Source organism: Pseudophryne corroboree, chromosome 5 (genome assembly GCF_028390025.1).
Source record: "Pseudophryne corroboree isolate aPseCor3 chromosome 5, aPseCor3.hap2, whole genome shotgun sequence".
Lineage (NCBI taxonomy): Eukaryota > Metazoa > Chordata > Amphibia > Anura > Myobatrachidae > Pseudophryne > Pseudophryne corroboree.
In genome coordinates this window covers 17,704,132-17,716,841 of record NC_086448.1, presented here as the reverse complement: position 1 = coordinate 17,716,841, position 12,710 = coordinate 17,704,132, and the positions used below count along the sequence as shown (strand labels likewise).

Sequence of the window (12,710 nt, the reverse complement as noted above, 5' to 3'; positions counted from 1 at the left end):
CAGATCTTCCTCCTGGTGACACTGGTGAGGAGGACACAGTCACTGTATAATATAATGTATTGTCCTGCCTGGCTGTAGTACACAGAGCTGCCGGAGGTGCTGTTATACAGATGTGCTGTGTTATCTCCTGTAGGATGCAGATCTTCCTCCTGGTGACACTGGTGAGGAGGGACACAGTCACTGTATAATATAATGTATTGTCCTGCCTGGCTGTAGTACACAGAGCTGCCGGAGGTGCTGTTATACAGATGTGCTGTGTTATCTCCTGTAGGATGCAGATCTTCCTCCTGGTGACACTTGTGGCAGGAATGCTGAGACAGAGCCAGTGCTGCAATCCCAACCTACAAGGTATTTAATTCTCCACCATTTCTCATTTAATTTAATTATAGCCTAACATAAGTGTGTCTACAGTCGTCCAGGTACATCTCATAGGTGTGAGGAGGTAATGGATGGTAGACAATGAGGACTAGGTGACTATTGTTGGCGTCGGTACGATATGCCGGCTTTAGGGAAGCTTTAGGTGGTCAGAATACTGATGCAGCATCCCGATGCTTAGAATTTCGACAGGCACTAGGTAATTATAACCCCCCACAGCCAAATCCTATCCCTCTCCGGTGGTTCCTAAGCTTTAACCCCCCTTCCCACAGCCTAACCTAACTTTCTCTCTCACTGCAGCCTAACCCTATCACTCCCCGGGGTGCCGAAACCTAATCATCTGTTCCCGCAGCTCAATACTAACCCTCCCACCCCCACAGCCTTAACCCAACCCTCCCCGTGCAACCTAAACCTACCCCCACCCATAATTTACCTGAATGCAGCCATGGTAAACATTTGTTTGGTATCACAGCAATCAGGATTCTGGCGTCACAGTTGTGATCTTTGTCGGGATACCGATGTTGGCATTACGAGTAGTCTCTGGATTCTGGCATCAGTTTTTCGATTGCTGGGATCCTGTCTGGATTCCAATGATAGATAGGTGCAGACAGTGGCAGATCTTGTGAGTGATGGGCCTAGGTGCAAAATTATAATTTGAGGCCCCCTCCTCCTTCCTCAAAATAAGTTCACAATATGCTGCATGGTAGAGGGTGACAACAAGAGGCAGAGGGAGACAGCGTAAAGCAGAGGGTGACAGCGTAAAGCAGAGGGTGACAGTGGAAAGCAGGGGGAGGCAGAAGGTGACAGTATTCTGCAGTGGGAGGCAGAGGGTGACAGCGTAAAGCAGAGGGTGACAGTGGAAAGCAGGGGGAGGCAGAAGGTGACAGTATTCTGCAGTGGGAGGCAGAGGGTGACAGCGTAAAGCAGAGGGTGACAGTGGAAAGCAGGGGGAGGCAGAAGGTGACAGTATTCTGCAGTGGGAGGCAGAGGGTGACAGCGTAAAGCAGAGGGTGACAGTGGAAAGCAGGGGGAGGCAGAAGGTGACAGTATTCTGCAGTGGGAGGCAGAGGGTGACAGCGTAAAGCAGAGGGTGACAGTGGAAAGCAGGGGGAGGCAGAAGGTGACAGTATTCTGCAGTGGGAGGCAGAGGGTGACAGCGTAAAGCAGAGGGTGACAGTGGAAAGCAGGGGGAGGCAGAAGGTGACAGTATTCTGCAGTGGGAGGCAGAGGGTGACAGCGTAAAGCAGAGGGTGACAGTGGAAAGCAGGGGGAGGCAGAAGGTGACAGTATTCTGCAGTGGGAGGCAGAGGGTGACAGCGTAAAGCAGAGGGTGACAGTGGAAAGCAGGGGGAGGCAGAAGGTGACAGTATTCTGCAGTGGAAGGCAGAGGGTGACAGCGTAAAGCAGAGGGTGACAGTGGAAAGCAGGGGGAGGCAGAAGGTGACAGTATTCTGCAGTGGGAGGCAGAGGGTGACAGCGTAAAGCAGAGGGTGACAGTGGAAAGCAGGGGGAGGCAGAAGGTGACAGTATTCTGCAGTGGGAGGCAGAGGGTGACAGCGTAAAGCAGAGGGTGACAGTGGAAAGCAGGGGGAGGCAGAAGGTGACAGTATTCTGCAGTGGGAGGCAGAGGGTGACAGCGTAAAGCAGAGGGTGACAGTGGAAAGCAGGGGGAGGCAGAAGGTGACAGTATTCTGCAGTGGGAGGCAGAGGGTGACAGCGTAAAGCAGAGGGTGACAGTGGAAAGCAGGGGGAGGCAGAAGGTGACAGTATTCTGCAGTGGGAGGCAGAGGGTGACAGCGTAAAGCAGAGGGTGACAGTGGAAAGCAGGGGGAGGCAGAAGGTGACAGTATTCTGCAGTGGGAGGCAGAGGGTGACAGCGTAAAGCAGAGGGTGACAGTGGAAAGCAGGGGGAGGCAGAAGGTGACAGTATTCTGCAGTGGGAGGCAGAGGGTGACAGCGTAAAGCAGAGGGTGACAGTGGAAAGCAGGGGGAGGCAGAAGGTGACAGTATTCTGCAGTGGGAGGCAGAGGGTGACGGCGTAAAGCAGAGGGTGACAGTGGAAAGCAGGGGGAGGCAGAAGGTGACAGTATTCTGCAGTGGGAGGCAGAGGGTGACGGCGTAAAGCAGAGGGTGACAGTGGAAAGCAGGGGGAGGCAGAAGGTGACAGTATTCTGCAGTGGGAGGCAGAGGGTGACAGCGTAAAGCAGAGGGTGACAGTGGAAAGCAGGGGGAGGCAGAAGGTGACAGTATTCTGCAGTGGGAGGCAGAGGGTGACAGCGTAAAGCAGAGGGTGACAGTGGAAAGCAGGGGGAGGCAGAAGGTGACAGTATTCTGCAGTGGGAGGCAGAGGGTGACAGCGTAAAGCAGAGGGTGACAGTGGAAAGCAGGGGGAGGCAGAAGGTGGCAGTATTCTGCAGTGGGAGGCAGAGGGTGACAGCGTAAAGCAGAGGGTGACAGTGGAAAGCAGGGGGAGGCAGAAGGTGACAGTATTCTGCAGTGGGAGGCAGAGGGTGACAGCGTAAAGCAGAGGGTGACAGTGGAAAGCAGGGGGAGGCAGAAGGTGACAGTATTCTGCAGTGGGAGGCAGAGGGTGACAGCGTAAAGCAGAGGGTGACAGTGGAAAGCAGGGGGAGGCAGAAGGTGACAGTATTCTGCAGTGGGAGGCAGAGGGTGACAGCGTAAAGCAGAGGGTGACAGTGGAAAGCAGGGGGAGGCAGAAGGTGACAGTATTCTGCAGTGGGAGGCAGAGGGTGACAGCGTAAAGCAGAGGGTGACAGTGGAAAGCAGGGGGAGGCAGAAGGTGACAGTATTCTGCAGTGGGAGGCAGAGGGTGACAGCGTAAAGCAGAGGGTGACAGTGGAAAGCAGGGGGAGGCAGAAGGTGACAGTATTCTGCAGTGGGAGGCAGAGGGTGACAGCGTAAAGCAGAGGGTGACAGTGGAAAGCAGGGGGAGGCAGAAGGTGACAGTATTCTGCAGTGGGAGGCAGAGGGTGACAGCGTAAAGCAGAGGGTGACAGTGGAAAGCAGGGGGAGGCAGAAGGTGACAGTATTCTGCAGTGGGAGGCAGAGGGTGACAGCGTAAAGCAGAGGGTGACAGTGGAAAGCAGGGGGAGGCAGAAGGTGACAGTATTCTGCAGTGGGAGGCAGAGGGTGACAGCGTAAAGCAGAGGGTGACAGTGGAAAGCAGGGGGAGGCAGAAGGTGACAGTATTCTGCAGTGGGAGGCAGAGGGTGACAGCGTAAAGCAGAGGGTGACAGTGGAAAGCAGGGGGAGGCAGAAGGTGACAGTATTCTGCAGTGGGAGGCAGAGGGTGACAGCGTAAAGCAGAGGGTGACAGTGGAAAGCAGGGGGAGGCAGAAGGTGACAGTATTCTGCAGTGGGAGGCAGAGGGTGACAGCGTAAAGCAGAGGGTGACAGTGGAAAGCAGGGGGAGGCAGAAGGTGACAGTATTCTGCAGTGGGAGGCAGAGGGTGACAGCGTAAAGCAGAGGGTGACAGTGGAAAGCAGGGGGAGGCAGAAGGTGACAGTATTCTGCAGTGGGAGGCAGAGGGTGACAGCGTAAAGCAGAGGGTGACAGTGGAAAGCAGGGGGAGGCAGAAGGTGACAGTATTCTGCAGTGGGAGGCAGAGGGTGACAGCGTAAAGCAGAGGGTGACAGTGGAAAGCAGGGGGAGGCAGAAGGTGACAGTATTCTGCAGTGGGAGGCAGAGGGTGACAGCGTAAAGCAGAGGGTGACAGTGGAAAGCAGGGGGAGGCAGAAGGTGACAGTATTCTGCAGTGGGAGGCAGAGGGTGACAGCGTAAAGCAGAGGGTGACAGTGGAAAGCAGGGGGAGGCAGAAGGTGACAGTATTCTGCAGTGGGAGGCAGAGGGTGACAGCGTAAAGCAGAGGGTGACAGTGGAAAGCAGGGGGAGGCAGAAGGTGACAGTATTCTGCAGTGGGAGGCAGAGGGTGACAGCGTAAAGCAGAGGGTGACAGTGGAAAGCAGGGGGAGGCAGAAGGTGACAGTATTCTGCAGTGGGAGGCAGAGGGTGACAGCGTAAAGCAGAGGGTGACAGTGGAAAGCAGGGGGAGGCAGAAGGTGACAGTATTCTGCAGTGGGAGGCAGAGGGTGACAGCGTAAAGCAGAGGGTGACAGTGGAAAGCAGGGGGAGGCAGAAGGTGACAGTATTCTGCAGTGGGAGGCAGAGGGTGACAGCGTAAAGCAGAGGGTGACAGTGGAAAGCAGGGGGAGGCAGAAGGTGACAGTATTCTGCAGTGGGAGGCAGAGGGTGACAGCGTAAAGCAGAGGGTGACAGTGGAAAGCAGGGGGAGGCAGAAGGTGACAGTATTCTGCAGTGGGAGGCAGAGGGTGACAGCGTAAAGCAGAGGGTGACAGTGGAAAGCAGGGGGAGGCAGAAGGTGACAGTATTCTGCAGTGGGAGGCAGAGGGTGACAGCGTAAAGCAGAGGGTGACAGTGGAAAGCAGGGGGAGGCAGAAGGTGACAGTATTCTGCAGTGGGAGGCAGAGGGTGACAGCGTAAAGCAGAGGGTGACAGTGGAAAGCAGGGGGAGGCAGAAGGTGACAGTATTCTGCAGTGGGAGGCAGAGGGTGACAGCGTAAAGCAGAGGGTGACAGTGGAAAGCAGGGGGAGGCAGAAGGTGACAGTATTCTGCAGTGGGAGGCAGAGGGTGACAGCGTAAAGCAGAGGGTGACAGTGGAAAGCAGGGGGAGGCAGAAGGTGACAGTATTCTGCAGTGGGAGGCAGAGGGTGACAGCGTAAAGCAGAGGGTGACAGTGGAAAGCAGGGGGAGGCAGAAGGTGACAGTATTCTGCAGTGGGAGGCAGAGGGTGACAGCGTAAAGCAGAGGGTGACAGTGGAAAGCAGGGGGAGGCAGAAGGTGACAGTATTCTGCAGTGGGAGGCAGAGGGTGACAGCGTAAAGCAGAGGGTGACAGTGGAAAGCAGGGGGAGGCAGAAGGTGACAGTATTCTGCAGTGGGAGGCAGAGGGTGACAGCGTAAAGCAGAGGGTGACAGTGGAAAGCAGGGGGAGGCAGAAGGTGACAGTATTCTGCAGTGGGAGGCAGAGGGTGACAGCGTAAAGCAGAGGGTGACAGTGGAAAGCAGGGGGAGGCAGAAGGTGACAGTATTCTGCAGTGGGAGGCAGAGGGTGACAGCGTAAAGCAGAGGGTGACAGTGGAAAGCAGGGGGAGGCAGAAGGTGACAGTATTCTGCAGTGGGAGGCAGAGGGTGACAGCGTAAAGCAGAGGGTGACAGTGGAAAGCAGGGGGAGGCAGAAGGTGACAGTATTCTGCAGTGGGAGGCAGAGGGTGACAGCGTAAAGCAGAGGGTGACAGTGGAAAGCAGGGGGAGGCAGAAGGTGACAGTATTCTGCAGTGGGAGGCAGAGGGTGACAGCGTAAAGCAGAGGGTGACAGTGGAAAGCAGGGGGAGGCAGAAGGTGACAGTATTCTGCAGTGGGAGGCAGAGGGTGACAGCGTAAAGCAGAGGGTGACAGTGGAAAGCAGGGGGAGGCAGAAGGTGACAGTATTCTGCAGTGGGAGGCAGAGGGTGACAGCGTAAAGCAGAGGGTGACAGTGGAAAGCAGGGGGAGGCAGAAGGTGACAGTATTCTGCAGTGGAAGGCAGAGGGTGACAGCGTAAAGCAGAGGGTGACAGTGGAAAGCAGGGGGAGGCAGAAGGTGACAGTATTCTGCAGTGGGAGGCAGAGGGTGACAGCGTAAAGCAGAGGGTGACAGTGGAAAGCAGGGGGAGGCAGAAGGTGACAGTATTCTGCAGTGGGAGGCAGATTGTGAAAGGGGGTCGCAGTGAGTGACAGGGTACATGCTCTATGGCCCTCATTCCGAGTTGTTCGCTCGCTAGCTGCTTTTAGCAGCCGTGCAAACGCTATGCCGCCGCCCTCTGGGAGTGTATCTTAGCTTAGCAGAAGTGCGAACGAAAGGATCGCAGCGCTGCTACAAAATAAGATTGTGCAGTTTCTGAGCAGCTCGAGACTTACTCCTATCTTGTGATCACTTCAGACCGTTTAGTTCCTGTTTTGACGTCACAAACACGCCCTGCGTTCGGCTAGCCACGCCTACGTTTCCCCTGCCACTCCTGCGTTTTTATCCGACACGCCTGCGTTTTTACACACACTCCCCGAAAACGGTCAGTTACCACCCAGAAACGCCCACTTCCTGTCAATCACTCTGCGGCCAGCAGTGCGACTGAAAAGCGTCGCTAGACCTTGTGTGAAACTGCATCGGCTTGTGTGAAAGTACGTCGCGCGTGCGCACTGCGTCCCATAAGCATGCGCAGAAAAGCCGTTTTTTAGCCTGTTCGCTGCGCTGCGAACAACGGCAGCTAGCGATCAACTCGGCATGACCCCCCTATGTCCTGTGTGGTGTGGAGAACGGGGGACATGTACCTCGCTGAGGGCAGGAACACAGCAGCCTCTGCTCTGTCTGTGACAGGGGCCCCTCAGTGTGGCTCTGACAGTGCCTGTAAGTCACAGACAGCAGTGATCAGAATAAACGTACAGCAGTAAGTGGCTGTGACCAGGCAGTGGGGCCACTCTGCTCTCTGTAGGGATCCGGTCTCTATGTTGACAGTTACTAGATCGACAGGGTCTCTAGGTCGACAGGGTCTCTAGGTCGACAGCTGACTATGATTGGGAATAGTAACCTGTGCCGAGCGCAACAGTAGCGGAGCGAGGCACCTTGCCCAAAGCATGGCGAGCAAAGCGAGGCATGCGAGGGGACGCGGTGCACTAATCTGGGTTACCGGTCACTGTGCGGAGAAAACGACACAAAAAAAAACATAAAAAACTCATGTCGACCTTTTGACCTGTCGACCTAGACCCTGTCGACTTAGAGACCCTGTCGACCTAGTTACTGTCGACCAATAGTGGTCAGCCTAGACACTGGACCTAGTTACTGTCGACCTTCCATACCACACCCCTCTCTGTACTAGGCTGTTCATCTGACATTGCTCAGAATGGTCTGTGGGGGTTGAATGGGGTCGGGGATAACTCGATACATTCCATCACTTTTTTTATTTAGTAATCAGAACGCATTCCCCCATTCTTATAATGGGAAATGCAATCTGGGCAAATTTACAAAAAAAAAATAATAATATATATATATATATATATATATATATATATATATATTAAAAAAAACCTGCAATGAGCCCTGTGCTAATTCCACCAGCTGCAGCACAGCTTTCTATCCCCCCAGCAGAGGACGCTGTGTTGGCACCAGGCTCCAGTGATCAGCTCGGTGTGTCCCATGGACACAGAGGCTGATCATACCAGTCACAGGAGGCGGTGATCGGTGCTCCGGTGCGGGCTGCCGGTCATCGGGACATCCTGTGCGCTGCTGTGACCTCAGGTGCAGTAAAGTGATGCTGCAAAATGGCAGCTCACGTCACAGGATCAGGGGTCACAGCAGCGCACAGGATCTGATGCCCGGCAACCTTGGAGGAACGCTGATCACTAGCTCCCGGGACTAGTAGATATATTTACCAGTGGAGGGGGGGTGCGGAGCAGGGGGGGATAGTCGTGATGGGGGGTGGTTTCTTTCGACCTGCCTGCGGTGGTAGCAGCAATGTCGGTGGTGATGGTGCAAGCGCAGCAGGTCATCACGGTATTTGTACGATGCTGTCCCTGCATGTGATAATTGATACATCCGTGTGATATAATCAATTATCGCAGTGTGGATTGGGAAGATTTTATCACCGCACATCCGCATCTGAGGACGCAGATGGTGATATCTCGCCCCCTTAGTCCTTTAGAGGCCCCCGTGTAATGACTCTGCTGCACCAATGGTTTCTGCCTCTGGATGGGATGTAGTCAGGAGACCGCCGGTCACAATACCGACGCCTGCATTCCGATCCATCAAAATCCCAACAGTCGGCATGACGACTAACAGGGACTACTCCCACTCATGAGTGTCCACAACACCCGTAGAGTGGCAATAGAACCTGTGGTGAGCGCAGTGAGCCCGCAAGGGGCTTCATTGTACCCCCCCCCCCCCTCCCCCCCTGCCAGCATTCTAAACCCCGGGATCCCGGCATCGGTATGGTGACCGGAGGGATCCCAAATGCCGGTCACCCATACCCACCCCTCTGGATTGGTGCCTGTAACTGATATACAGTATAATATCCTGTGAATGCTGACAAACTCTTCCGTCTTGTTTCAGGGATTAATTTGGCCAGGGATGGACAGGTCGTTCAGAGCTCTCTCTTTAATTATCACATAAAGGGGAACCCCGAGAACGCCATTGATGGCAATAGAGATGGGGATTTTTCTAGAGGCTCCTGCACTCACAATAATGCAGAGGATAATCCCTGGTGGAGGCTGGAATTCAGGAAAGTCTATAAGATTGGAACCATTATAGTGGCAAATCGGCAGGAATGCTGCGCTGACCGGATTGTGGGGGCCGAGGTCCGTGTTGGGAATTCTCTAGACAACAACAATCCTGTGTGAGTATCAATAGGAACAATCACATTATTATATAGTAGTAATGTGACAGTATTATCTATCAGTGATGTACAGTACAGGTGTTATCTATCAGTGACGTACAGGACAGGTATTATCTATCAGTGACGTACAGGACAGGTGTTATCTATCAGTGATGTACAGTACAGGTGTTATCTATCAGTGATGTACAGGACAGGTGTTATATATCAGTGACGTACAGGACAGGTATTATCTATCAGTGACGTACAGGACAGGTGTTATCTATCAGTGATGTACAGGACAGGTGTTATCTATCAGTGATGTACAGGACAGGTGTTATCTATCAGTGACGTACAGGACAGGTGTTATCTATCAGTGACGTACAGGACAGGTGTTATCTATCAGTGATGTACAGGACAGGTATTATCTATCAGTGATGTACAGGACAGGTGTTATCTATCAGTGATGTACAGGACAGGTGTTATCTATCAGTGACGTACAGGACAGGTATTATCTATCAGTGACGTATAGGACAGGTGTTATCTATCAGTAACGTACAGGACAGGTGTCATCTATCAGTGATGTACAGGACAGGGATTATCTATCAGTGACGTACAGGACAGGTGTTATCTATCAGTGACGTACAGGACAGGTGTTATCTATCAGTGACGTACAGGACAGGTGTTATCTATTAGTGACGTATAGGACAGGTGTTATCTATCAGTAACGTACAGGACAGGTGTTATCTATCAGTGACGTACAGGACAGGTATTATCTATCAGTGACGTACAGGACAGGTATTATCTATCAGTGACGTACAGGACAGGTGTCATCTATCAGTGATGTACAGGACAGGTGTTATCTATCAGTAATGTACAGGACAGGTGTCATCTATCAGTGATGTACAGGACAGGTGTTATCTATCAGTAATGTACAGGACAGGTATTATCTATCAGTGATGTACAGGATAGCTGTTATCTATCAGTGATGTACAGGACAGGTGTTATCTATCAGTGACGTACAGGACAGGTGTTATCTATCAGTGACGTACAGGACAGGTGTTATCTATCAGTGACGTACAGTACAGGTGTTATCTATCAGTGACGTACAGGACAGGTGTTATCTATCAGTGACGTACAGGACAGGTGTTATCTATCAGTGACGTACAGGACAGGTGTTATCTATCAGTGACGTACAGGACAGGTGTTATCTATCAGTGACGTACAGGACAGGTGTTATCTATCAGTGATGTACAGGACAGGTGATATCTATCAGTGACGTACAGGACAGGTGATATCTATCAGTGACGTACAGGACAGGTGTTATCTATCAGTGATGTACAGGACAGGTGTTATCTATCAGTGACGTACAGGACAGGTATTATCTATCAGTGATGTACAGGACAGGTGTTATCAATCAGTGACGTACAGGACAGGTGTTATCTATCAGTGACGTACAGGACAGGTGTTATCTATCAGTGACGTACAGGACAGGTGTTATCTATCAGTGACGTATAATGTACAGTACAGGTGTTATCTATCAGTGACGTACAGGACAGGTGTTATCTATCAGTGACGTACAGGACCGGTGTTATCTATCAGTGATGTACAGGACAGGTGTTATCTATCAGTGACGTACAGGACAGGTATTATCTATCAGTGACGTACAGGACCAGTATTATCTATCAGTGATGTACAGGACAGGTATTATCTATCAGTGATATACAGGACAGGTATTATCTATCAGTGACGTACAGGACAGGTGTTATCTATCAGTGACGTACAGGACAGGTATTATCTATCAGTGATGTACAGGACAGGTGTTATCTATCAGTGACGTACAGGACAGGTATTATCTATCAGTGACGTACAGGACCAGTATTATCTATCAGTGATGTACAGGACAGGTATTATCTATCAGTGATATACAGGACAGGTATTATCTATCAGTGACGTACAGGACAGGTGTTATCTATCAGTGACGTACAGGACAGGTATTATCTATCAGTGATGTACAGGACAGGTATTATCTATCAGTGATGTACAGGCCAGGTGTTATCTATCAGTGATGTACAGGACCGGTATTATCTATCAGTAATGTACAGGACAGGTGTAATCTATCAGTGACGTACAGGACAGGTGTTATCTATCAGTGACGTACAGGACAGGTGTTATCTATCAGTGATGTACAGGACAGGTGTTATCTATCAGTGACGTACAGGACAGGTGATATCTATCAGTGACGTACAGTACAGGTGTTATCTATCAGTGACGTACAGGACAGGTGTTATCTATCAGTGACGTACAGGACAGGTGTTATCTATCAGTGACGTACAGGACAGGTGATATCTATCAGTGACGTACAGGACAGGTGTTATCTATCAGTGACGTACAGGACAGGTGTTATCTATCAGTGACGTACAGGACAGGTGTTATCTATCAGTGATGTACAGGACAGGTGTTATCTATCAGTGACATACAGGTCTGGTGTTATCTATCAGTGACGTACAGGACAGGTGTTATCTATCAGTGACGTACAGGACAGGTGTTATCTATCAGTGACGTACAGGACAGGTGATATCTATCAGTGACGTACAGTACAGGTGTTATCTATCAGTGACGTACAGTACAGGTGTTATCTATCAGTGACGTACAGGACAGGTGTTATCTATCAGTGACGTACAGGACAGGTGTTATCTATCAGTGATGTACAGGACAGGTGTTATCTATCAGTGACGTACAGGACAGGTGATATCTATCAGTGACGTACAGTACAGGTTTTATCTATCAGTGACGTACAGGACAGGTGTTATCTATCAGTGACGTACAGGACAGGTGTTATCTATCAGTGACGTACAGGACAGGTGATATCTATCAGTGACGTACAGGACAGGTGATATCTATCAGTGACGTACAGGACAGGTGATATCTATCAGTGACGTACAGTACAAGTGTTATCTATCAGTGACGTACAGGACAGGTGTTATCTATCAGTGACGTACAGGACAGGTGTTATCTATCAGTGACGTACAGTACAGGTGTTATCTATCAGTGACGTACAGTACAGGTGTTATCTATCAGTGACGTACAGGACAGGTGTTATCTATCAGTGATGTACAGGACAGGTGTTATCTATCAGTGACGTACAGGACAGGTGTTATCTAGCAGTGACGTACAGGACAGGTGTTATCTATCAGTGACGTATAATGTACAGTACAGGTGTTATCAATCAGTGACGTACAGGACAGGTGTTATCTATCAGTGACGTACAGGACAGGTGTTATCTATCAGTGACGTACAGGACAGGTGTTATCTATCAGTGACGTATAATGTACAGTACAGGTGTTATCTATCAGTGACGTACAGGACAGGTGTTATCTATCAGTGACGTACAGGACCGGTGTTATCTATCAGTGATGTACAGGACAGGTGTTATCTATCAGTGACGTACAGGACACGTGTTATCCATCAGTGATGTACAGGACAGGTGTTATCTATCAGTGACGTACAGGACAGATGTTATCTATCAGTGATGTACAGGACAGGTGTTATCTATCAGTGACGTACAGGACAGGTATTATCTATCAGTGATGTACAGGACAGGTATTATCTATCAGTGATGTACAGGACAGGTAATATCTATCAGTGACGTACGGGACAGGTGTTATCTATCAGTGAGGTACAGGACAGGTGTTATCTATCAGTGATGTACAGGACAGGTATTATCTATCAGTGAGGTACAGGACAGGTGTTATCTATCAGTGACGTACGGGACAGGTGTTATCTTTCAGTGACGTACAAGACAGGTGTTATCTATCAGTGACGTACAGGACAGGTGTTATCTATCAGTGACGTACAGGACCAGTATTATCTGTCAGTGATGTACAGGACAGGTAT

At 50.9% G+C, this 12,710-nt stretch overlaps 1 protein-coding gene across 1 annotated transcript in view; it reads left to right on the top strand.

The window, feature by feature from the left end:
* Positions 1–219: 219 nt before the first annotated feature.
* LOC134928726 (uncharacterized) overlaps positions 220–12,710 on the top strand; it is a 236,200-nt gene continuing 223,709 nt past the window's right edge. Inside the window, exons 1-2 of the mRNA XM_063924742.1 lie at positions 220–348; positions 8,555–8,837. Of these exons, the coding sequence (XP_063780812.1) occupies positions 249–348; positions 8,555–8,837 (383 nt within the window). The 5' untranslated portion in view covers positions 220–248. The remainder of the gene's footprint in view (positions 349–8,554; positions 8,838–12,710) is intronic.